The following is a 26,143-nucleotide window of genomic DNA, read 5'->3' as shown; positions in this document are numbered from 1 at the left end:
TTCATTTTTTCCTTTGATCTGCACTTTTGAATTGAAACAATGAATGAATCAACTTCAAATCAATTGAATGAGTGCGATTTTGATGATTCTTCTCAAACGCATCAATTTGATGAGATTTGGATTATTGAATTCTGAATCGAATTTAACGGAATGAAATTTCTAATTTTATTTGAATTGAATTGAATGGACTGAGGTGATCTACATTTGAATTGAATTCAATTGAATTGATAATATGTAACTGTGAGTAATTGTGATTGTTAGTAATTGTGAGTAATTTTGAGTAAATGTGAGTAACTTTTCGGTTTGGTAAGTACTAAAGAGGTGGTTCATCACTTTCATGTTTTTGGTTCGGTCCGTAGAAAGGAGTCTAACAAAAATTAGACCAATATGTTCTGTTTTCTTCTCTAAGCACTATATAATTGTTTCACCGTAATTAAGATTTCGGTTCACCATAACTAAGATTTCAGTTCACCATGAGTACTGTATTCGATTCACCATGAGTATTGTGTTCAGTTCATTCTGCACTATTCAAAACTCTTCTTCCTCACCTTCTACTGCTTCTTCACCAGAGAGAGAAGGGAGAAAAGACAAAAAAGTACAGCAGCAACAACAATAAAAGAATGACGATAGGGTTTCAAGGTTTAGGGTTTTAGGGTTTAGGGTTTATGGGTTCAGGGTTCAATGTACAGGGGTTCGGTGTGTTTCAAACTTTTGGTTCATCCTGTGTATTAATTTCGGTTCACCATGTTCTTGGTTGAGGGTTTAGGGTTTAGGGGTCTAGGGTTCAGGGTTTACGGTTTACGGTAGGGTTCAGGGTTTAGGGTTTAGGGTTTAGGATTTAGCATTTAGGGTTCAAAGTTCAGTGTTCAGGGTTCGGGTTCAGGGTTTAGGGTTTAGCGTTCAGGGTTCAGAGTTCAGAGTTCAGGGTTCGGGTTCAGGGTTTAGGGTTTAGGTTTTAGGGTGTAGGATTTAGGGGTAAGGTTTTAGGGTTTTAGGGATTTAGGGTTTATGGGTTCAGGGTTCAGTGTTCAGGGTTCTGATTTTAGCGTTTAGGGTTTAGAGTTTAGGGATCAGTGTTTAGGGGGTTCATAATTTTTTGGTAAACAGGAGAGTGATTTGGATTACTCTTCTGAAACGAATCAAATTGACAAAATTTGGATTATTCAATTTTGAATCAAATTGAATGGAATGCAATTACTAATTTGAATTGAATTAAATGGACGGAGGTGTATTGAATTGAATTGAATTGATAATATGTAAATTGTAGGCAGAGTTATTTGAATTTGATTTTATATAATGGATTATGTTTCATTCACTCAGTACTATACAATTGTATTGTTTTCGGTTCACCATGAGTACTGTGCTCGGTTCATTCTGCACTATTTAAAACTCTTCTTCCTCACCTTCTACTGCTTCTTCACCAGAGAGAAGGAGGAAAAGACAAAATACAGTAGCAACAACAACAAAAAAATGACGATAAAGAGAAAACACATGAAGAAGAAGGAACACGAGAAAGGAGGAGAAGGAGGAACGCGAAGAAGAAAACGAAGAAGAAGACTCTCCGTGCGTAAACGAGCGTGAAAAGAAGAAGAAGAAGCGCGGAGAAGAAGAAGAAGCGTGGGAAGGAGAAGCATTGGGCGATTTCGTGTGTATTAGACGCGTGTATTTCACGTTTCATTTAATAGTATTGAATTTTTTTGGTGTTGGGCCAACTTAGTTACATGGTTACATGGATGTGTAGCATCCCGTTTTATTACAAAGTAGACACGGGGCACCTTATCCAACTAGCGTCGTTGAGTCCAAAATTGCCAAAACCCTGCAACTCAGCGTAAAACCCTCTTTTCTGTTCCACTCTTAGCACTCATAAAGTTTTTCCTTCTAACAGTAATCTAACAAACAAACCGTCTCAATGCTCAATCGATAACTTCCCTCATCTTCTCAAATGGAACTCACTTCCTCTTTCATACTCTCCCGCAATTACTCTTTCTCATCCTCCCTCTCCCCATTCCAAACCAACAACCCCAAAGTACCCCTCATCACTACCACCACCACCGGCAGTCCCCATTCCCTCCGCATTATCGCCGTTGCCAACGCCGTAAATGACCCGCCCCCACAGAATCCGCAACCTCTTCCTGAAAACAGCCCCCAGCGGCTCCTGAAGGAGCTCGCGGAGCGCAGGAAGATAACATCCCCAAAGAAAAAATCTCCGCCAAGAAGGTTCATCCTGCGTCCCCCACTAGACGACAAAAAACTCGCAGAGAGATTCCTCAACAGCCCCCAACTAACTCTCAAATCATTCCCCTTACTCAGCTCCTGCCTCCCTTCCAGGCGCCTCAACGCCGCCGACAACACGTGGATCGACGACTGCCTTCTAGAAGCCAAGCAAGCCTTGGGGTATCCTCTAGAACCTTCATCTTCATTGGATGACGATAACCCCGCGAAGCAGCTCGACACTCTGCTGTACCTTGCGTTTCAGCACCAGGGGTTCGAGAGGTCCCGTGCGAGGCACGTGAGGTGCGGGCACTCGAGGCTGTTCTTTCTTGGGCAGTACGTGCTGGAGCTTGCCTTTGCCGAGTTTTTTCTTCAGAGGTATCCGAGGGAGGGGCCGGGTCCGATGCGGGAGAGGGTGTTTGGCTTGATTGGGAAGTCCATGATGCCGCGGTGGATTAAGGAGGCGAGTTTGCACAATTTGGTGTTCCCTTTTGATAATATGGATAAGCTTGTTAGGAAGGAAAGAGAGCCACCCGTCAAGTAAGCTCTCTCTCTCTCTCTCTCTCTTTCTCTGAGTCTTGGTTATACTACATTGTCCCTTTCTATGCTATTGTGCTACTATTTAACTATCATCATTCGCTTTGCACTATGTTTGGGAGTTTCGAATAGAGGAATAGAAAAGTGTGATGGAAAGAAAATTAGATTCATTGTCTGGGAGTTATGTAATTGGTGAATGGAATGAAAATCACAAAATCATTTGAACCCTTGCTAACTTGCTTACTGCAATATCTTTTTACCCTTCCTACTCCGACTGGCACCTTATGAGAAATCAAAGTCTTTGGGTTCCAAAAATCCCCAGGAGTATGGTCGCAACGATGAAATTTAAAGGAATTGACAGACAGGCATTAGAGAGTGTCAGGGCAGTCTGACCGTCTTCCTGGTCGTGTCTGGCTGGCTAGGACAGGCCCCTGGTCGAGTTTGGCCAGCCAAATTGGCCTTGGCACCCCATGGTTGTGTCTAGCCCAGACCGAGTTTGGCCGACCAGACTTGCCCTGACCAGCACGCAACGACCCACTCTCACCACTAGAGCAACTCTAGCAATTTAGCGACAGCCAATGCCAGCCAAGGAGAACAAAGTGAAAAGCGATACTAGAGGGCTAGGCCCCCAACTGCTGTTCGGCAAATGAGTGGTGGGCACACACATCGCTTCATCCGGTGTACACCAGTCCCTTCAGTCCGCAACGATCCTTGAATATCCGGGGGACTGTGTGCCTTAAACTTGGTTGTACTCATGACCGCATTAGGTCTCCAAGGTGAACAGCCTCTGGTCAATGGAATTGTTAGATAAATTAGTCAATTGGAAGTAATAACAGTAGCAGTGAGATTTGAAGCATAACTTTGTACATGCAACTCAAGCCTCATATCACCGGACTTGTCCAAGTTACTTATCTGGTTAATTTTCTCAAATGCAAGACTTCTATGACAGATGTTTTCATTTAGAAATGAAGTGAAGCAGAATGCAGTTTCGACAGTGAAATTTTGTTTATGCAAAGTGGTTTTTTGACTTGCTGGTCAATAGATTAGTATCCTCTTTGGTTAATGATACAAAATTACATGATGGACCTTATGTAAACAATGATGACTATGTGATAGTAGTATAGTTGCTTTTGTCGTTTATTTATCCTATGAGAGTGCCTTGTCTGCTTTTGTCTTTTATTTCTCCCATGGGAGTGCCTTGCCTGTGAATGTACTCTGTATTTTGAAGTTGCCGCAGTTTCGCTGATGGAACAATTATTTTGATTGATGTAGAGGACTTTAGTCTAACCAGCACACTAGAATTCTACTAAGAGGATATGCCCTTGTTCAAGTTTAAGAACATCCCCGAATTCTCTCATGGGGAATGCTTCTTGATTGGTACCCATGACTGATGAAATTGAATTGATTAATTAGGGTAACCTAATAATTTCTTCTCGTGAATGAAGCTTGTGTTTTTAGGTGCTTGGAGGATGCTAAATATCTTTTCTCTTTTATTTTCTGTTTTGGTGTTTCTTTTTTATTATTTATTTATTAGCTTCAAAATAGAAGCTACCTGTGTAATCTAAAGCTAGATCCTTGTAATCTTGGATAACTAATGTTAATAGATGTTATTATTTATAATGTTACCCATGACTTTGTAGTATCAGCATGAGACCATGACTTTGTATGTCTATCTGTTGCCATCTTCCTTTCAAGACCATGGTATTACAGCTCATGGTTTGTAAATTATAGACATATGAATCTTACAATCAAAATGATAGTATGGTGAAAAGAGAAACCATGCTGAGTGACAACCCAGAACCCCCAGTTTTCTTTTTAATTTGTTTTTTATAAATTTCTTTTTTTGGACCCATCTTAATCAATGGAATTGATCTTTAACATAATATGTTCCTGAAGTGTATTGTTCACAGATTTTCTGCATTTCTTATTCCATTTTGTAGGTCTGTCTTTTGGGCTCTATTTGGGGCAATCTATCTGTGCTTCGGTATGCCGGAAGTATACCGTGTTCTTTTTGAAGTCTTTGGAATGGATCCAGATGCTGACTATTGCCAGCCCAAACTGCGTCGACAACTCGAAGATGTAGATTATGTGTCTACTGAATTTGAAGCCAAGATAAGCTGGCAGGACATGGTTGCCTATAAGGCAAGCTCTACAAACCTTTCTTTCTTAGCGTTATTTGTTTTAACAGTTAGCATGCAAAAACCTAGAGATATTATGTAGATATCATAGCTGTTAAAACTTGGACTAGCCGAATTGTAAATTCAATTCTGTTTCTACGCACTACTGTGCTGCCAAATATACTAGCAAATTTCTTGGCTTATTGTATAAATCGCATCTGTTACTATTAGGAGACAAAGCAATGATGTTAACTGTTTTGCATTCAGCCTCCTGCAGATGCCCTGTTTGCACATCCGCGGTTGTTCAGAGCCTGTGTTCCCCCAGGCATGCATCGGTTCAGAGGGAATATATGGGATTATGATTGCAAACCAAAGGTTATGCAGACCCTTGGATATCCACAGGAAATGAATGATATGACTCCAGATATTACCGAAGCCCGGAACATAGAGCTCGGACTTGGATTGCAGGTAGAGCTATATTGTTGCATCTAATGCCTTACCTTTAGCCCGACTGGGATTACTGCACTCACGTTATGAGATCTGACCTTATTGAATTCGCTGTCGAACTGCAGCTATGTTTCTTGCATCCATCAAAGTACAAACTTGAGCATCCTCGATTTTGCTATGAAAGATTAGAATACCTTGGCCAAAAGATACAGGTATTACATTTGACCACACACTGGTTTCACTATTGAAATATATAACTAAAACTTTATGTTGTTGTCTTCAATGCTTACTATATAATCTTTTTCCATTTTTATACTTGAATATTGTACAGGATTTGGTGATGGCTGAACGACTGCTGATGAAGCATTTAGATGCTCCTGGGCTGTGGCTACAAAATAGGCACCGCCGCCTTCTTATGAACAAGTATTGTGGAAGATATTTGAGGGCTAAACATCTTCACCATTATATTATATATGGTGAAAGTGTTCAAGACAAGTACGAGCACAATCGGCGACTGAGAAACCCAGCCAACACAGCAGTTCAACAAGCTCTTCATGGACTTTCATATGCTGTTTATGGGAAACGCGATGTGAGACGTTTGATGTTTGAGGTTTTTGACTTCGAGCAAGTACAACCTCAAGAAGTCTAAAAAATGAAGAGATAGTAGTGAGATGAGGATAAAAGAACCTTCTCCTTTTCCTCATCCTTCGCCATTTCCTTCTTCCTTTACATTTTCTCTCGTTTTAGTCTTTTACACTTCATTTAGGCCATACCCTGATATTTTATGATTCACCTCCTAGTCATAGTTGATTTCTGAATTCTTTTGAAGTTTCCTTGGTGTATATAATAATTGTATATTTTCTTTTAATCAATTTTGAGGGTGCGGCCTATACAATGAAAAAATGCATTGAGATGACGATACATGTGACTAACTGACTATTGTTCCGTTGCATAATGTCTAGTTGGAGTAAGGCTGCGCTTGGTTGATGTATACTCGTAAGATAATTATTAGTGTTTATATACTGTATTTGATAAAATATTGAACTAAGATATAATAAAATTGTGAAAAGTATATATTGTCTATAATAATATTTCTTTTGGAAAAAAAATCCACCATTGCTATCGCCATCTCTACCACTAGAGATTTATCGTTACACATTTTGCTAGAAATCAATAACCAAAAATTAAGTAATGGAAGAACATCATTTATTTTTCAAAAAAATCAGAAAAAGAAAAACAAAAAAGAAGAAGAACGCAACATAGGAGAAAAATGACAGAAATGGAAGGCGGCAAAGCCGGAGCCAAAGCCGGAGGAAGAGGCGACCAAGGGGGAGAGGAATATGAACGAGATATGAGGACGAGGCGAGGTAGAGAGAGAAGGCGTTGGAGGATTGCGAGCGGCCAACATGAGGAGGAAGGAGAGAAGAGCATAAAGGGGAGGCGAAGGCGCACAAGCGGGCCACAACAACGGCGACGATGGTGAGAGGAAAGGAGGGAGGGAGGAAGAAAGGGCAAAATTGAAAATAAAAGAAATTAGGATAAAATTGTAAAAATGATCTGTCTCTATTCTAAATGTTGTGCCTCAATTTATCGGAGATACATTAAATACATGTTATTTGTATCAATTTATGTACTACACTGTCCTTAAAAAAATATGTCAATAGATGTGTGTTACCGTGTTTATATTTTGGGTGGACACACTCACTATCCAAATGGACGTTAAAGCTATGTTTGGTTTGAAGAAAAAAAATAGAGAGGAAAAAAATAGAAAGAATAAAAAGGAAAAAAAAGAAATTGAATAAATTTTTATTTTTTTTAAATGTATTTGGAGGAAAGAAAAATAAGAAGAAAAAAAATATTATAAAATAACAATTTTATTTTTATATTATAAAATATATTAAAAAAAGTAAAATAGGTCCCATTAATATTTTTCCATCCATTTTTTTTTTATTTTTTTTTCATCCAAACAAGAAAAAATAATTATTTTCCTTTCAATTTATTTTCTTCTCTTTTTTTTCTCCTATTTTCACCTCAAACAAACATAATGTAAGTGAATAATGAAAACATTGGTATAATCCATTAGAATGACGAGCTAGGGGGATATATGTAATTATGAGAAGCATAATTAGGTTATTAACAACTTATTAATTATGCTACATATTTATGGAATAGAATTTTCATAATCTTATTTGATAAAAGTAAATATCTAGATATTATGATGGAGAAGTATAGAAATAAAATAAATAATTCAAGTACTAGAAATATTTAGGATAATATATAGTACCTATAATGATCTATAATTTATGATTTAGCAATTTGTGAGGCCTATAAATAGGCCACCATATAACTCATATTGTAATCAACTAACAAACACATCAAGTCTCATGAGCCTTTGTACTCTTTCATTATTCCATCAATAATATAACTATTAAATTTCTCTAACTATTCGTCTAAACTACTCCTTCATCGGAATTATCCTTGCTATTTTTGCTACAATATTCAAGTCCATAATACCCTAAACCAACTTCAAACTATTTCATAAAACTAATAGTGGTATCAAAGCTACATTTGGCTATTTTCTAGGCGTAAAATCTTTCTTTTTAGCTATCAATTATACATATCCACCACATTGTAACCTACTCAAACAAATTTCTCTATAACCATGACTATCTCAACTATAAATATTCTCGTGCCCATATTATCATAAGACAATTATGAGGACTAACATTTTCGAATAAAAATCTTTTTTCAAGCACAAGGCTTGTGGGATATTTTTCACAGAGGGTTCGCCATGCCAAAAAATTAAGAAGCACTTTTCGCTACAAAAAAAGAAGAAATTAAAGGAAGATCAAAATAGAAATTATATTGCTCTATGATTCTTTCAATAAGATGTGACAAAGACAATCTTCTCAAAGATAAGAAGAAAATTGCGAGCTAAGAAAGTATGAAAAAATTTGGAGTAAAAGTTCAAAGGCAACACAAAGTGCTGCAATTATAAAAAGCTCAGACATATGGAGAAAGGCTGCAGGATGAAGATCAATCATCACATTAACTTTTCTGAAGTAAAGGAAGGAAAAGAATGTCTCTTCTATGCATCCTCACGAGAAGAGTGCAAGAAGATAGATGATATATGATATCTCGAGAGTGACTCCATAATCACATAATAGGTGATAAAACCTATTTAGTGATATCAACAAAACTATTCAATTATGCATTAGAATTGAAGATGGAACAATTGTGCAGACGAATGGCTTACAATCAGCGTCATCACCAAGATAAGAACTAAGAATATCCATGATGTTCTATTAGTTCCTAAATTTGCTCAAAATCTACTTAATATTAAACAAATGATGGAAAAAGAATATTGTTGAGTTTAAAGAACTAATAATAATTGATAGATGATAACTAAATATTATTATTGAGTTAAAAATCCAATTGCATAAGTGATTAGTTTGTTAATTGTGTAAGAAATTAAAGTAATCAAAATTAGCCCAATAAACAAACTAACACAGTCCAAAGAAGTGACAAGTTAGTATGGTTAGTGTGCAGAAATTATATATGGATCAAAAGAAGGTACAAGGCCAAACCCAATAAGGTAGAACAACAAGCAAATGCTTAACTGGTGATCCAAATCCATTCATTTTTATGGATGCTAACTAAAGAAATGAAACTTCATTTTCATATAAACCAAATCAAAGCTACTGAACCATTTTCTCTCTTCTCTTCGTCTTTCTTCTCTTTCACCTATGTGAAGCATTTCAAAAGTAAAGCAAGAAAACTGTGCTTAGGGTTCAAATCAAGGATGAAAAAGTGGGTTACCAAAATCAAGTAAGAAGAAGAAAGCCAAAGAAGCTAGGACTTCAAACAAAAGTCACATCTAAATGCTACATCAGAGAAATCTTTTTTTCTTTGTGCTTCATTGAAGATTGTTAAAGAAACCTCCTCTTTACATGCACCGAACTAAAAAGATCAAAAAGTTAAAGATTATGGAACTCTGCTACATATCAACAATCAAGAAAGAAACTTAGAGCCAAAACACAAATGAATGGCTCACATTCTTGAAGAAATTTGAAAAATGATGAAAGAGAAGATGATAGATATGGATGCATGTATAGTTCAATCACATTTGCTACTCTATCTCTCTTCTACGCTGCTGCTGATATTGGGGAAAAAGAAATCAAAGTTGTTGAAGTCAAATTTTAAGTTTTGGAAGCTTTATTCTTCTATTAAATTTAAAGGGGTAACAGGTAGATGCTGCTTCAAGGAGTGAGAGAACAAAGTTTGAGTTTTTCATAGCTTACAAAGCTATACCTTCTCCTTCATCATTTTTTATTGAATATTCAGATTTCTCAGTTTATCTTTCTTTGTTTCAATGGAAAAAGGCGTTAATGTGAGGAATTAAAAAAAACCATTGAGAGAAAAGGCAAAAAAAGTTAGACTTGGAGTTTATATATTGAATTGTCAATTGTTGATCATTTGCATTCTTGATTGACTAGTTTTAAACTTTGAGAATATATTCTTAAAGAATTAGTTAATTTTAACTTGTAAGTTCTAACTTAATTTTTTATTCTGAGAAAGATAGTGTTATATGTTATTTTTTAATTTTAGTTTTTATTGTTCATATATTTGCAGGGGTATAAAATTGATACTAACATGCTAGACTTTATATTGACTGAAATATGCTAGAAGAGTCAAGAATTATAAATTTGATATGATACAATTTTATGTTAGGAAAAAATTGTGTTTAGTTGAATTTGTAGAACTTATTTTATTATAAAAGAATCTTAATGACATGTAAGATATTCTAATTATCTATATGATTATATATTATATAAATATTAAGTGAGCGTGTTTAGAAAATTAATTGATACATCAATTATTTAATTAAATATTTTACAATGAACTTTGTATTTTTGTAACTAAGAATAAAAAATGTTACATAAGTAAGTAATATTTTGTAACAAAATATTATGACACAAAAATTTAAATTGTTACGAAAAATATTTTAAAGGTCAAACATTGTTATCACTTTTGTAATAAATTTGGTTTTTGTATTAAAAAAATTGTTACAAAATATTACTTTACATCGTAACAGTTATATTTTTTGTTACAAATTTTTTTTGTAACGGGACATAGTGCAACAGTCCTTTTTTGTTATAAATACTATTTTTTTTTAGTGTAGTCAAATCTAACTTGGGTAGAAGTTGGGTTTGTCCCTTATATGATTGGATTGAATCCTAAAAAAATTAGTGTTTGTAATCATTGAAAGATAGTGAAAATTTCTCCATTATTGTGGAAAGACTAGATATAGGTCACATTGCACATGGTGGCTGAATTATATGATTGTGTCACTCTTTCTTCTCTGTTCTGATTCTGATTTTATTCTCTAAGAGATAAAATAAAATTATTTTCTACTTATACTATTCAGTAAGACATTACAACAACTCTACTCCCATACTCTTTTGTTTTGGATCCTCAATCAACAAGAGACAAAATAAAAGTGTCTCCTAAGTTCTCAACAAAAGCATATTTAACAGATTTTTTAGATTCCATCCAATTTGAAGTAAAAGCAAGCAAAGTAAAAAGAAGTATAGATTCAACCTCCTTTTTCTAAGCCACTGATAATCATTAAATGTATATTATACTTTGAAGAAGACTCATGCACCATAAATAAAAATAAAACTCAAATGATTTTAGCAATAGTAAAGACAAAAAATAGAATTTTTTTTTTTATTCAAATAGAGTTATATCATAAAAACTGCATTAAAAGCATAAAAAGATAATTCATAGATATGACATGAAAGATTTGACCATTTTTACTTTCACAGATTAAAACTGCTACGTTAAAAGCAACTAATGAGAGATTTACCAAACATCACAAAGATTAAGCAACCTTGTAAAGAATGCTTATTTGGCAAACAACATCATCAATCATTTTCATCTAGGAGTTTGGCGAGTTAAGAAAATACTTGAATTAATTCACACTAACGTATGTAGGTGGATGAAATCATTTGGATAAAAAACAAAAAGTGAAAAGTATGATGTGACATCATGATATCAAGTTGCTTACGCCTTCTAGCACATCTCGATTGAACTTTATCATCCAATTATGCAATACTGAGATATTGAAAAGGGTATGTAGAGACAAAAAATACTGTATAAAATAAAAGCTTGTTTGAAAAGTTATATATAAATATATCTCTATTCTGAGAGTTATACACTAATGGTTCTTAAATTCGGTGTTTGACAGAAGAAAAATTAATCATGTACTATCTTAAATTTTTTGGACAAACAGATACAATTTAAAGGTCAAACTTAACTTGTTTTGTAACAAATTTTTTAATGACATGATCAATTTGTCCATTGGTGGTATATAATTTTTGACTCAATTGCTAATGAATGTGAAATTTTTCTTTAAGTAAACTAAAAAAAATATTTAAAAGAATAAATTAAAACAACATTAAATATCAAAATTCAATTTTATTAGGAAGAAGAACATCGAATAAACCACTCCAATTATAAAAAGTCAAATGGACTCCATTTGATTATACTTTTTATTATTATTTTGTGTGTGTAATGTGTGTATTATTCTAAGTAGTAAAATGCTTATAATTAATAGCAATAAATTTTCATAGCTTATTTAGTTTAATTATTTTTAAAATTAATAAATAAAACTAATAATAAATTATTTAATATTAATTAAAATATAATAAATTATAATTTAAAATTGAATACTATATAATTTAAACCAATAAATACAACTCTAAATATAAATGTTAAAATTTAAAATTAGATTGCTTGAGTTAACTTCATTTAATTCAATTTAAAAAATTTAAAATTATATTTGATTTAAATATTACTTCTCAGTGTAAAATAAACTTTTGTTTTCTTTAAAAAAATTTGTTAATCTTCTCCGTCATTTTTTTATTTTATAAAATCAAATAAATTTACAAATTTAAAATAGCTTTTAACAAATTATTATTCTTAATAATTGATTACTGATGCAGTAAAAACGATACAAAAATTGTTTGATCTTAGCAATTTCTCTTCAACCTAACAAGTAAGTTGAAATTTTATTTTTATAATCTTTTGGAGTTGAATTTTTTGTCACAGTCTTATACACACTCCAACGCTAGTGTGCCAATGCTAGTGTGTCAACGCTAATGTGACAACATTTAGACTTACTGAACTTCTTGAATTAAGATTAAGTAAGTCTAACTTTTAATACTTAGCACAAAAACTAAAAATAGAAAAAAAAAACTTTGGTAAAAATAATACTTCACTATATAAGTATTTATTACAAATAACATATATACTTCACCTCAAAACTCCAACCCTCAATTTATAGTCATCTACCTTTTAAATGGATAGTTAGGATTTAATCTAATCAAGAGTCTAGATCGAGTGTTTATAACCTTTATTACAAATATCTTGTCTCCTACATTTTTTTTTAATTAAACCAATCTCCATACTTCTAAATATATGTACATTTTTTTAGAATGCTCTATAATTTTTCAGAGTCTTCTAAAACTTTTTATAGTCTTTCAGTACTTTCCAAAATATTCTCGAATATTCTGGAACTATCAAGAAAAATCTCAAACATTCTATAGTTTGTTTAATTTTTATTTAGACGCTGTTAAAAATAACATTCTAAAATTTATAGTGGCATTCTTTCTACCTATTAGAAAGACGTCACTGTCACGTTCTATTCATGGTAGCGCTCTAAGTATTATTGAAATTATCATAGATCCTCATGCTTTGCTGGAAGTTGTCCTTTCCACGAACCAATAGTTATCTTAATTTTTTTTATACTTCTCTAAAAAGATCACTCTTAGTATTCACAAGTTTAAACTATTCACTCTTTTTAATGATCTTCAACTCAAATTTTTTTATTTCATGTGGCTTGATGAAGTTATTTGTGGCATTATTGTCAATCATAACCATGACGAAATTTTTATTTATAAAAGTCTTAATATTCATCAAGTCTTTTTTTATAAGACCTACCTCCTTATCTGTAATATCATTCATGAGTTGGATAGATCTAACATATGTAGTCACCTGTGGCTGAGTCTCTTGCTCTTCAATGATAAATACCAGAGTTCCTAATTTAAGATAATCTTCTGTTTGGTGTGGCCTCTTGCACACAAAGCATTCTCTTTTGAGCACACAAAATCTTCTTCTTTTTCTCGTACTCTTTTTTTGAAGAGTATTTTTATTTTTCTTGGTTGAGAAACTATTCTTCTTGTATCCCCTATATTTAGTAGAATTAGGTTTGGAGGAAGACTTGATTTAAAGTCTCTTTGATAATACTCTATGAGTGATTCAATTATTAAAATGGTTTCATCGACATCCTTAACATTTTTTTTACAGTTCTTGTTTTGTTTAAAATTGGAGTCCATCAATAAAGAAACACAATGCATTATCTTTTCAACTCTCTTTTAAACTCTTCTCATGTGGTTATGTTACAAGTTTTATTTTTTATATTTATGCAATTTTTTCTACAAAAAAGTAGCAATATAGAAAAGGTAGAGAAATGCAGTGTGTGCCTTTAATAATTTTTCAACCACCCATTCTCTTTTCAATAATTCATATTTAATGCGACATCTTTGTATTTTTCTTCTTATTTGAATAATTGAATTTTCTCATTCATAAAATACAAATATATTTTGGTAAAAAAAAACAACAACTGATACAATTTGAATATTATAATCCACACATTCAAAATTACATTTACAAGAGAACTAATCAAATTTATAAAAGCAATATAAGAAATTGAATATTGGAGTATGACAATAATATAGTTAGAAAAAAATTGTTTAAATTTTATTCAATGCCTTGGACGGTCATTGATAGAGGTGAAAAACGAACGAAGTAGTCGGATCAATCCGCCAAATCTATCAAAAAGGGCAAGTTGGACTAAGATTTAAAATACACCAAATAAAAAAAATATGTCAATCCCACAATTCTGTCATAGACTAACTCAATTATTTATTAGCCCACCATAAAATAAGATTGTTTAATATTTTGAACCCACTTTACTTAACCAGTAACCACACGAGTGATTTTTGGAATAGATATTGGCAGAATTGACCTGGGCAAGAAGGGCTACAAGCTTTGCCACCACCCTAGTCATTGCGTCATTCGTCACCGACTATATCCACAGCTTTTACTGTTGTTGAAGTTGCAAAGCGTCCAAGCAAGAAAGGAACCTTCAACAACACCCAGAAAATAGACTGAAAAAGAAAAGAAAAAAAAAGGAAACAAAGCAAACAACTTGTTACCATTTTTACTTTTAATTTCTGAATTATAATAAAGTAAAAAAAATAGTAAAAAGGAAATACTAGAAAGAAAACCGGGGTGGGGGGAATGAGAATGATAGTGTAGTGTGTCTATGTGCAAAAAAAGTCACTACACACGCATCAAATATGCGCACGAACCACCATCACTACTCTTCTTGCTAGTGTGCGCACTTGTTGCCTTGCGTGCGCCGGTAGCGCAATACCCTACCCTACGCACCCCCACCACGCACCTCACTAACGACACCACCACCATCCTCCACCACCACCATCACCCTTACATAAATCGCAGCAGAGCTCAGATCTCGCGTTCTTCCAATCGCTCACGCATGTCGAAGGCGCGTGTCTACACCGACGTCAACGTTCTCCGCCCCAAAGAGTACTGGGACTATGAGTCCCTCAACGTTCAGTGGGGGTAAATTTTCCTAACCCCAGTTTCATCGATTTCTGTGATTCAATTTTCTTTTTTAGCTCGATTTGGGTACCGAATGCTGTTCATAATGGAAGAGATTTTAGGTTTTGAATCCAGTGTGTGTTTGTGTATGCGCGCTCGCGCGCACGTAGTTTGAGTCGTTTTCTTCGTTTCCTTTCTGAAATCCTAGAGGTTTTAGCTGATTCTGTTGTTTATGTTATGATTATAACCCTTTTGATTGGAATTTCTTGCTGTATGCTCTTTTTGGCCTGTGTTATGCATGCCAGAGAGGCTGAATCACGATGTAATTCGGAGCTAATTGATGAAAGCTGTTCTTGAGCCTGATCTTGGTTACCTTGCAGAAGATGTATTATTGACTCATTTTGTTTTACTGATGTTAATTATTGATGTACTGTTTGATGTTTTTCAGTGATCAAGATGATTATGAGGTTGTAAGAAAAGTGGGAAGGGGGAAGTATAGTGAGGTTTTTGAAGGCATAAATGTTAACAGCAACGAGCGGTGTATAATCAAGATCCTCAAGCCTGTCAAGAAGAAGAAGGTGATTTTCTGTACCTTCCCTTTGTGACCTGAAATCTTGTGAAACAATTATTCCTTTCAAAAGGAGGGGAAAACCAAAAATTTTTCGTAAGGAACTTTTATATTTTGATAGATAGTAAGGATTATCGATATAGGACATATCAATTATCAAATGAATAAAAGAGAAAAAAAAAATCATAATATGATCAGCAACATTTCTATCACAATCAATCTAATTGTACCAAACTGGAACTTGAAGTTTCAAGAGAAGAAGTGTCTCAAAGTTTAGGGGGAAAAAATTAAATGAATTATCACCTGCATAGTTGAAACTTGACACATTTATGAAACCTTTCTTTTCAAAACACAATCAATTTGTAGCAAAACAAAAATTCTACCTTATCATGTTCTTGGCCGATGGACAAAATCAACTTCAGTTCTAATTTGATGACATAGAAGCAAACATTTTTCAATTTAATAATGTATCATCCAGGGCCTTTTTTAAACGGTAGTGAATGCTGTGTGTGGTTATATGATTTTTAGCTTTATCTTTTTGTTTATTCTGAGAATTTGTCTTACCTTCGAAGTTTTTCAACATTGTTTTGCAGATTAAGAGAGAGATAAAAATACTTCAGAACCTCTGTGGGGGCCCAAATATTGTCAAGCTTCTTGATATTGTTAGAGATCAACACTCTAAAACTCCTAGCTTAATATTTGAGTATGTCAACAGTACAGATTTTAAAGTTTTGTATCCAACCTTGACTGATTATGACATACGCTATTACATATATGAGCTTCTTAAGGTAATGTGATCCTTTAATCTCATGCGGTATGCTTGGACTGCTGCTATATGCCCTTCCATAGTGATTAATCAATGTATTTTCCTTTAGGAATAATTAGAGTATCTTTGTCTTGGATAAGGCTTCTTATTTGTTCAATTATGTGTTGGGGACCTTTCCTTCTTTTATGGTTTAGTTTTGAATTGCAGGCCTTGGACTACTGCCATTCACAAGGCATCATGCATAGAGACGTCAAGCCTCATAATGTTATGATAGATCATGAATTACGAAAACTTCGATTGATAGATTGGGGTCTTGCTGAATTTTATCATCCTGGAAAGGAGTATAATGTTCGTGTGGCATCAAGGTAATATTCTCTGGCAAATTGACTCTCAACTCTATTCCTAAAAGTGAAGATATGTAAAATAGGTTTAAATCAAATTTAATAAGGCATCATTTATTTACACAGCATTTTCAATTTAAGCAGATTGTTTGAACTGTTGCATGACAAGGGTTGGTATATCCAAAGGACATTACTCTGAAGATGTGGAAATGTGAACCAAAAATGCTTTGCTATGTTAAAAGTTTACACTAGATCATTTTTCTGAGCTAAAATGAGGGTTTAGAAGTGATTCCTTTTGAGCTTATACTCAACTGACAAGTATTTGCAAAATCATTTAAAAAATGTGACAGTTTAATGTCTATGTTGTTGATGCTTTAACACAATGATGACATTTGATCCAACTTATTAGGAAAAGCTTAGTTATTGCTGGTAAACTAGTCCTGATTTGCCCTTTTAATTGTATCTGGTGCTATTCTATTCAAATGGATATTCAAGCATATTAAGTATATTTGAAGATATTAAAAGCACAAAAATGAGTCATTTGTTCTGAGGGCTGTTAGGCAGAGGGGATAAGCAAGAACCGCTGGTAGTTCAAAAGATGTACATTTAATGGTTATTTGTCTGGAATATTGGTCTGAGCTATCTTCTCTCTTGTTTCTCTGCCTGCCAGAACACACTCATGTTATTTGGTCATATCTCCTAAAGTTCTTCTAACATTAAATAGTGGCATTTTTCAGGTTCTTAATCTGACATTAGGTTTATAGTCAGATACTCAGATAAAATATTAAATATCTATGGCTTCTGTAAGGAAAATAATAACTCCTAGTGCGATTTTTTTAATAAAAAAATTTGTTTTCATTTGCTCTATATTTGTTTGTTAGATATGTAGTTGACAACAGACTAATGTTGTCTAAATTTTCCTAGATATTGCAATGTGATGATGAGTTTTGGTTTATCAAGTTCTTTATTGGCAATGCCTCTTTTTCTCAGATACTTTAAGGGCCCTGAACTTCTAGTTGATTTGCAAGACTATGACTACTCATTAGACATGTGGAGCCTTGGCTGCATGTTTGCTGGAATGGTGAGAAATGTAGTTCCAGGTTACAGCGTACTGGTTAAATTGCCTTTATTTGTATTTCAAGTCCAATTTCATACATTTCTTTGTTATGACTTATTGTACTTCATGTAGATATTTCGGAAGGAGCCTTTCTTTTATGGTCATGACAATCATGATCAGCTTGTCAAAATAGCCAAGGTAACATGCATGGTGGTTTGCATATGTATTCATATTGCAAAATGTTCATATTATTGCTGAACAATTTAATGACATGCTTTAGTGTACAATATCTCCTATTGGTTGTGTGTAATCAAAATATGCGGTAAATGATTTTATGCTGTGTAGGATGCTAAAATTTTATATCCAAGAGTTGGCCCCTTCTAATGATCTTTTTAAGGGATATTTCTTTGCAGATTTAATGGTTCTATTTTCTTTTCTTTTTTGTGTGATCTATAGGTACTTGGGACTGATGAATTGAATGCATACCTGAATAAGTATCACCTGGAGCTTGATCCTCAACTTGATGCACTTGTTGGAAGGTATCATATTGAATTTGATGTTGCTTAAAGACCTTTATGAGACTTGTCCTTTGGAGTCTGCCACTTCTATTCTGACATTGTTTCCTATTGATTTTGCACATCTTTAATATTTGTTTGTTATTTCCTTATGTGCAGGCACAGTCGCAAACCTTGGTCAAAATTCATCAATGCAGATAACCAGCATCTTGTGTCTCCAGAGGTCATTTATCCCTGTTCCAATAGGGCGCTAGGACTTGATTAATTTATACTGTAACTTCACAATTCTCATTATGTTTAATTATTTCAATATATTTAATGTGCAGGCTATTGATTTTCTTGATAAGCTCCTTCGGTATGATCACCAGGACAGGCTAACGGCAAGAGAAGCAATGGTATGAAGACTTGTTTACATTTATATAAACATTAGTCCTTTTTCATGTATAAAAATGTACCTTAAAGTGCTGAATACTGAATGATCTACTAAATTTAAAATTTATTTATCCTTGGTGTCAGGCACATCCATATTTCTCTCAGGTAAGAGCTGCAGAAAGTAGCAGAATGCGGACACAGTAACTTCATCATATTGATCCATGAACTTTTGTGGTTCATACATGTGGGACTGTTTTATAGTACCCTAACATGCAGCATGGTTGCCTTGTGTTGATTATAGTTGGTTAGTTTTCTTGTGCAATGTAACAATATCAATATGTTGTTTCTTTTGAATAATTTGATAATCGTTTAAAATTGTAATTCTATATTAAAGAAGTTTGTGATTATAGTCTCTAAGAACTTCAAATATTGGGCCCTCTCGTTTTATATTGAGGAAAATAATGAATTGAGTCTAGATATATCATATGAAGATTTCTTCCATCACTCGATTCGTTTTGATAGATAAAAATTAGACTGCTGTATGATCTGTTTTATAAGTAAAAAGGATAGCGTAGACCTTTTAGGAGTTTTAAGTTCAAGTATGCCGTATTATGCTTGTTGTCGATTTGGATGCTAGTCGTTTTTTAAACAGTGTACTAAGTGTGTTTGTGGATCAGGGTTTGAGGTTGTATTGCAATTAAATCATTCGCTTACTCTTTTTATCTACTCTATTTGAAACACATCAACACTGCGTCGCATTCCATTTTATGAAAACTAAATTTACAAAACATAGCCTTAAAGAGAAAGATAGTCAGGTTTTTCTAAGGTGAAAACGGTTGTGTATTTTATTAAATTTTTAAAAAGTATTTGAATAAATTATTTAAAAGATCTTAAATTATTTTTACTTATAAGTAGTAAACGGTTTCTAAAACACATTTGATTATTATTTTATTAAATTATACAATTTTTAGGAATTATTCTGTGAAACATAAACTATTTCTGTTAGGTTTGCAAAAACAAATACTAGGGATATGGCATAATATACAAATAAATGAGTTATTTTGTGTTTGATTAAATTTAATTTCTTCAAGCATATTTTATAATTTGTCAAGAATAAATGTAATAATTTAAGTTAAAATATTAATGACTAAATTTACTAAATAATATAAAAAAAGGACATGTAAATATATCAAATATAAATACAACTTTTTCACCTTTTTAGATTAAAACTTTTTATTTGAATTTGCAAAAATATTCTTAGTATCAAAAGATTCTTAAAACCTAATTTACATATAAACATATACAAAATTCTTTATTTTTATATTAATTTGTTTTATCTAAATTTCCAAAAGTACCCTAATTTTGAATAACATTAATTGATAGTATTTTCTTTTTAAAATTAATGTTAAAAAATATTTCTCTTAAAATAAACTTCATGGTATTTTGATTCTCTTAAAAGTTCAAAATTTAAAATTTCTAACAATTAATGAACCTTAATTCTAAAAAAATATTTTAATGTTTCGTAATATTAAAGATAAATGATGCATATAAATCAAGTATAGGGTGATTTTACATCATTTCACCAAAGTAAAAAACGTTACAAAGTTCTACCAAAAGCAGTTTTCTATATAATTCGAATTGGTGCAATTCAAATTACACATAAATAGTAATTCGAATCATACTGATTTGAATTACACACATACTCACACACTAATTCGAATCACCCTGATTCGAATTACATACACTAATTCGAATCAACCTGATTCAAATTACAAGCACACACACTAACACACACTAATTCGAATTACTTTGATTCGAACTACTCATATTGTCGTGCCCATAGTAATTCGAAACAGGCTGTTTCGAATTACTTCCTGTTTTGTCTATATAAGGAGTTCGAAGTAATCTCATTCAAACCACTATTCCAAATCCATACCCAACCAAATTCTAGAGAAAATAATCCAATACGACTCCAACAAAGGCTTGAGCAGAATATTTAGCCGATGGGGGATAATCCGAACCGACTTTATCGTTTGGATAGAGTAGCCCATATAGCTAGTGTCATCAACGAAGAGGTTAGTGCGAACTTGTTCTTTTAAAATAGGAGTGAATAACTTAATTTTTTTTATATATAATTTTTTATATATTTTGTTAGTGGTTTTAATAGTGAATGATATTAAGGGTTTTGTTAGTGAATGATGTTAGGGATTTTGTTTGTGGTTTTGTTAGGGGTTTTGCTAGTGATTTTGGGGGTGAATGATGTTAGTGGTTTTGTTAGCGATTTTGTTAGTAGTTTTGTTATTGATTTTGTTAGTGGTGTTGTTAGTGGTTTTGTTAGTGAATGATCTTTTGTTAGTGAATGATTTTAGTAGTTTTTATTTTCTGGTACATTATCTTTGCAGCCCCAGCGATGTATTTCAAGCATGCAACGGCAGCAGGGTATGCGTCTGGACAAGAGGTACGTTCCGTACTTGCAAATGGCCGGCTTATATCATCTTGCGAGGCTGAACGAGAGATGGTTCATACTAGATGACCCTCTGGTCAATGCGTTCATTGAGCACTGGCGTCCGGAGACACACGTATTGAGATAATAGTATGCCCAAAATCCAATCTATCATGATTGGCTCTCGTGCAAGTGGGAGATTGTTGGAAATAAGGAGTATGACCACAATCCAATCAATCATGTGTCAAATAATTTGTTATTGTTATTATATTAAAATGTTAATATAATAAGGTTCTTGATTAAATTTAGAGATTTATCATTATGATAGTGATCATAATATTGAGAGATAAATTTTTTATAATTTAATCAAGGACTTTATTATATTAACATTTTAATATAATAACAATAATAAATTATTTGACACATAATTGATTGGATTGTGGTCATACTCCTTATTCCTAATAATCTCCCACTTGCACGAGAGCCAATCATGATAGATTGGATCTTGGGCATACTATTATCTCAATAATAAATCACAATAAAATTTAATATATAAATAAAATCAAACAAAATATTTGTTTATAAATATAACTTTTATAGTTTTATATTAAAAAATGATAATTTAATCACAATTAAATAATTAAAATAAATTAACTATTAATTTATTAGAAAATCATTTCAATGAAAATAAATACATCACATGCTTAAAAAGTAATTTGAATTAATCCTATTAATTCACAAAGTTTAAGAAAATAGGAATAACAATTTAAACACAAAAAAGCCAAAACTCTGATACCACTACAAGGATTACCATGTGTTCATAACACACAGCGGAAGAAAAGAAAGTAATCCTAAAGATCTATTTTGTGCTTAAACTTTATTCCAATAAACAATATATAATATAGATCAGATCTAAATACCTTTAGATACTTTAGTAAAAGCTTTATTCTTCGATTGTACGAAGACTCTATGCGTATCCAGGTATTAGGTGTTCGGAATCAAAGTATAATAAATACATTGTTAATTACTATGACAGTCGCAGGTCAAAGAAAACTCTATTACTATGTTCATCTTGAGAATATCCTATTGACAAATATGCGAATAATCCTATGACCAAGAACAATTTAGATTAAATTATAAAAGATTTATCTCTCAATATTATGATCACTATCATAATGATAAATCTCTAAATTTAATCAAGGACCTTATTATATTAACATTTTAATATAATAACAATAACAAATTATTTGACATATGATTGATTGGATTGTGGTCATACTCCTTATTCCCAACAGCACACGTTTCATATGCCGTTCGGAGAGTCCACTATTACACTACAGGACGTGGCATACCAGTAAGGATTGCCAATCGATGAACATTATGTTAGTGGTTGCCTGACAGATTTTCAGACATACATCTAGAGTAGTCGGCCAGCTTGGGTGTGGTTCCAGGAGTTGCTGGGTGTGTTACCTCCTGCGAACCAAATCCAGAAGTTTGCAGTGAACTGCAGCTGGTTTCAGGAGACCTTTGGAGAGCTCTCTGAGGGAGCAGATGAGCCCACAGTTAGGAGGTATGCTCGGACCTATATCATGATGCTGTTAGGGATTCAGCTATTTGCCGATAAGTCCGGCAACCGCATTCACGGGTACGGACGAACATTCACCAACGGATCTCGAGCTAGAACCGGCTACTATACCTAGAGTTTGGGTATTCCGGTTCGAACCTCCCGAACTAGATACCACATCAACTAACTTTGCCAATAGCTCAGGTGTCTTGACCTCGGAAAACTGGCGATGACAATGGAACATGACCTGCAAATCCTTGTCACTCCCTATAACAAAAGAATCGTACTTCACGTCATCTCTAAGCACTGAGATTGGAATGCGATAGAATAGCTTCTGAACCCATTTCACGCCTTGCAGCCCAAGTTTTTATATTATAGAATTCAAAAAGTCATTGAATCTCGTCGTAAGTCTCATAAAAATACTCAGAGGATCTTTATTAATGAACTTCACACCAGAGCATGTCTTTCTCTTAATCGACCCTCTATAATACACCAACACTACAAAGCTCTCCTCACTAGCCATTTTATCTCACTCAAATGAACTCAACTCATGTTCATACCATATTTATACACGTCTGGAACTTCCTAATTCGAAACAGCCAATTTCGAATTACATACACATAATTCGAATCAGCTAGATTCGAATTATAATTCGAATTTCTCACCATATAATTCGAATTTGGGTGATTCGAACTACCCCATGCATGATCCGAATCAGTACGATTCGAACTGCAAAGAATGCAAACTCCCTCACTAATTCGAACAACATTGATTCAAATTACTAAACTTTTTAGTTCGAACAGAATTGATTCAAATTAATAGAGACATGCTTTTGGTTAATCCATGTCTCCTTTTTTTCGTTTGGCTTAATTATGTAATATCTTATGCAAACTGGTCAGCTTAATACTGTCATTTACCCTAAAATTAATCTTAAAAAGTTCTTAGTCTTTTAAAAATTATGAAGGTAATTTTAAAATCAACAGCGGGACAGCTCCGTTGGAGCCTCCATCAATTTGGGGAAGAGGCATAGAAAATGTCTCTAGCTTTGGTTTGAGAATAAATTCAGCAAGGAGAGAAATGAAAGAGATGGTTAAAGGTAGATAAGTGAAGGTCATTCAATCTTTTGCATTATTATTCACATTTCATTCTAATGGAAATTAAATATATCTACAGAGAAGTAATTAAAATGATGATATTTTCATTCTTAGAAATATAACTTGCTGAAAAAAAAAAAAAAACTTACTTTGAACCAAATATGAAAATATAATATTTCCTTAAAATATAATATTCCATTCTTAAAATGGTTGAAATTCTGACAAGACTACAAATGAGAGCATGCTACAAATGAGCTAACAACTCATCCTCTAGAACCAAAGTCAAATCTCAGAAACAGTAATTGAACAAGGGCCTAAATTTTCTGCAAATACATTATGAGAACACCACATTGTGGCTTATGGTGATTCTCATTAGAGCCATCACAATTGGTTTTGCTTCATCCCTGAGATGGAGGATTCCAACTAATGAGAGTATGAGACAAGATTCTATTCCAGATCCAGGACTCTATATGCAGAAAGAATACAAAGCTTTATGGTGGTTGTAACACCAACCATAAAAATCTTGATTGTATGCTCAGAACAAAGTCAAAACTCTACTCAAACCCACCAAAAGTGATTTAGGATTGCCAAATATGAAACACAGCATTATTGTATAGTTATATGTTAATATGTCCCTTCTATTGAGTAGAAAACAACATTAACCACCCGTAAACATGACATTAAGAGAATGTTAGATTTGTGGAGAGTGGACTGGTGGAGACACAATACATCAGTGTGTGTCCAAACATATGCAAGCTAGTATGGTGAGAAATAAAAACGCAAGAAAAGATTAACACTAATGATGATGAAACTGTTACACTTTGATAATAAAAAAGAGAGCTTACACATAGTTTCTCACAATTTATCAAGGGAAAAACATACTAATTATCCCCTATTGTTTTTCCCATTTCCAAAGACATAAACACACATAGACAATTTGATTTGATTATAGATATACAGAGGAGGCCATGATTGATGATGACATGTCTCCAAATGTCCCTCCCCTTTTATGTTCACTTTTTAAGATGAGGAAAACAAGCATACAAATCCGATTTTGGGTGCTTGGCTTCAGCATGCTCCCTGCACTTCACTTCTGATGTGGTGCAGATAAATGTTTGCATGCACACCTTGCACTGCATTCATAAAAACCACAACACTATGATCAGTAATAAGGTTCACTCTGCCAAGTCTTTGAAGCAATACCAGTTCGGATATCACACATCTAAACATCAAGTCTCCCAAAATTTCCAACGAGTTTTTCTACTTTTGTCTTCACTGCAACATTATAATAGCAATATCACCAAATTCTTGATGAACAGATTATGTAAATGAATCCCCAAACCCCAACCTAACCAAATGCAGGGTTCGATTTGCATTTTCATTTTTTCAGGATTTCACATGAGAAAAAAGAAAAACAATAAAATCTTTTTTTTTTCACAAAATTCTAAAAAAAAAAACACTGAAAATAAGAAAAAGAAAAAAGCAAAAAGTAACACAGGGCCATGCTTTCTCAGCTGTAAGCCTGTAAGAGTTTGCAGGATAAAGTGACATAGCAGTTCATTGTGGAAAACCACCAAGCCACCAAGTAAGAACTTATTATACATTTAGAAAGAAATAACATCCACTCCTAATTCATACAAGATTATAATGCATAGATTATTATTTCACACATAAACATCAATTATATTAAACAAAGTCGCTAATAATCAAATTCAGTTACAGAGAGACAAATTTGGGTCTAAAAACTTAAAAGTGAAGGACAAATATATATACCTGGATTGACATAGCTTTCTTGTTAGTTTCAAGCTGGCTTCCTGCAAAAACCAAACCGAAATTCATAAAATTTTCATCCAAAGAAAACAGATCTAACACCTAATTTGAAGCCTTTGAAAAGAAACGATGAATTGAAAATTGGAAGATGGATTACCCTTAGCAGCAGCCTTCTGCTTATCGAGGTTCCTCTCGCGAGCCATCTTCGATTTCTGAGCATTGCCTCCACCCATCTCCGATAGAAACACACCACACACCCAAAACCCTAACCTTTTTTTTTCCTGTGTGTGAAACGCAAGAACAAAGCAAGAGAGACACCTATGTAAGAGGGGCAAATATAAATGGCTAATCCCACCCACCTTCTATTTGGGTACCGATTTTCAAAGGATCATTAATTGGGAATTCATTGCGCGTAATAATAATAAAATAAAATACAAGTCTAGAACTTTCTTTCACTTGGAAGTACTTCAGTCCTTTACAATTTTAATAGTATTCTTTCGTCATTCATGCATGTTAATTTGCTTTTCAGATTAATTTTTTAAATATTAACAATCTAATCTTTTAAAATTAAATTGAAATATGTATATATGAATTTTTGTTTACACAATCTAATCTTTTTTTTGTTTACACAAAATCAGCAAGACTAATAGA

The 26,143-nt window shown here is 33.3% G+C and overlaps 3 protein-coding genes across 4 annotated transcripts; 2 read left to right on the top strand and 1 right to left on the bottom strand.

Moving 5' to 3' along the window:
• Positions 1–1,811: 1,811 nt before the first annotated feature.
• Positions 1,812–6,828, top strand: LOC107480914 (ribonuclease III domain-containing protein RNC1, chloroplastic). 2 transcript variants are annotated; one of them, XM_016101116.3, is made up of 5 exons: positions 1,812–2,751; positions 4,689–4,890; positions 5,133–5,333; positions 5,438–5,524; positions 5,644–6,826. In XM_016101116.3, exons 1-5 carry the CDS (start codon positions 1,943–1,945, stop codon positions 5,959–5,961), a joined length of 1,617 nt encoding a protein of 538 aa, XP_015956602.1. In that variant the 5' UTR covers positions 1,812–1,942; the 3' UTR covers positions 5,962–6,826. The 2 variants fall into 2 exon arrangements, with proteins under 2 accessions (XP_015956602.1, XP_020994224.1); XM_021138565.2 differs by lacking the exon at positions 1,812–2,751 and having other exon boundaries at positions 4,764–4,890; positions 5,143–5,333; positions 5,644–6,828.
• Positions 6,829–14,677: 7,849 nt separating this feature from the next.
• LOC107480904 (casein kinase II subunit alpha-2) lies at positions 14,678–19,125 on the top strand. The gene is made up of 10 exons (XM_016101106.3): positions 14,678–15,023; positions 15,451–15,580; positions 16,164–16,358; positions 16,544–16,701; positions 17,668–17,758; positions 17,867–17,932; positions 18,191–18,273; positions 18,409–18,472; positions 18,576–18,644; positions 18,766–19,125. Exons 1-10 carry the CDS (start codon positions 14,704–14,706, stop codon positions 18,823–18,825), a joined length of 1,236 nt encoding a protein of 411 aa, XP_015956592.1. The 5' UTR covers positions 14,678–14,703; the 3' UTR covers positions 18,826–19,125.
• Positions 19,126–24,525: 5,400 nt separating this feature from the next.
• On the bottom strand, positions 24,526–25,875 carry LOC107480895 (uncharacterized protein At2g23090). The gene is made up of 3 exons (XM_016101101.3): positions 25,650–25,875; positions 25,496–25,536; positions 24,526–24,855 (listed from the first exon to the last, which is right to left on the bottom strand). The coding sequence occupies exons 1-3, from the start codon at positions 25,723–25,725 to the stop codon at positions 24,736–24,738; spliced, it is 237 nt and encodes a 78-aa protein (XP_015956587.1). The 5' UTR covers positions 25,726–25,875; the 3' UTR covers positions 24,526–24,735.
• Positions 25,876–26,143: the final 268 nt, after the last annotated feature.

Source organism: Arachis duranensis, chromosome 1 (assembly GCF_000817695.3).
Source record: "Arachis duranensis cultivar V14167 chromosome 1, aradu.V14167.gnm2.J7QH, whole genome shotgun sequence".
NCBI classification, from domain to species: Eukaryota; Viridiplantae; Streptophyta; class Magnoliopsida; order Fabales; family Fabaceae; genus Arachis; species Arachis duranensis.
The sequence above is the reverse complement of the archived record's forward strand: the minus strand, read 5'-3'. Positions and strand labels throughout refer to the sequence as shown.

What these genes read in the sequence shown, in the direction of transcription:
- LOC107480914 (XM_016101116.3), top strand. Translation starts at nt 1,943, where the DNA reads ATGGAACTCACTTCCTCTTTCATACTCTCCCGCAATTACTCTTTCTCA. An exon ending in GAAAGAGAGCCACCCGTCAA is followed by an intron (nt 2,752 to 4,688) that starts GTAAGCTCTCTC and finishes TCCATTTTGTAG; the next exon opens with GTCTGTCTTTTGGGCTCTAT. An exon ending in ACCTTGGCCAAAAGATACAG is followed by an intron (nt 5,525 to 5,643) that starts GTATTACATTTG and finishes AATATTGTACAG; the next exon opens with GATTTGGTGATGGCTGAACG.
- LOC107480904 (XM_016101106.3), top strand. Translation starts at nt 14,704, where the DNA reads ATGTGCAAAAAAAGTCACTACACACGCATCAAATATGCGCACGAACCA. An exon ending in AGCTTGTCAAAATAGCCAAG is followed by an intron (nt 17,933 to 18,190) that starts GTAACATGCATG and finishes TGTGATCTATAG; the next exon opens with GTACTTGGGACTGATGAATT. An exon ending in AGCATCTTGTGTCTCCAGAG is followed by an intron (nt 18,473 to 18,575) that starts GTCATTTATCCC and finishes TTTAATGTGCAG; the next exon opens with GCTATTGATTTTCTTGATAA.
- LOC107480895 (XM_016101101.3), bottom strand. Translation starts at nt 25,725, where the DNA reads ATGGGTGGAGGCAATGCTCAGAAATCGAAGATGGCTCGCGAGAGGAAC. An exon ending in GCAGAAGGCTGCTGCTAAGG is followed by an intron (nt 25,537 to 25,649) that starts GTAATCCATCTT and finishes TGGTTTTTGCAG; the next exon opens with GAAGCCAGCTTGAAACTAAC. An exon ending in AGAAAGCTATGTCAATCCAG is followed by an intron (nt 24,856 to 25,495) that starts GTATATATATTT and finishes TTATGAATGCAG; the next exon opens with TGCAAGGTGTGCATGCAAAC.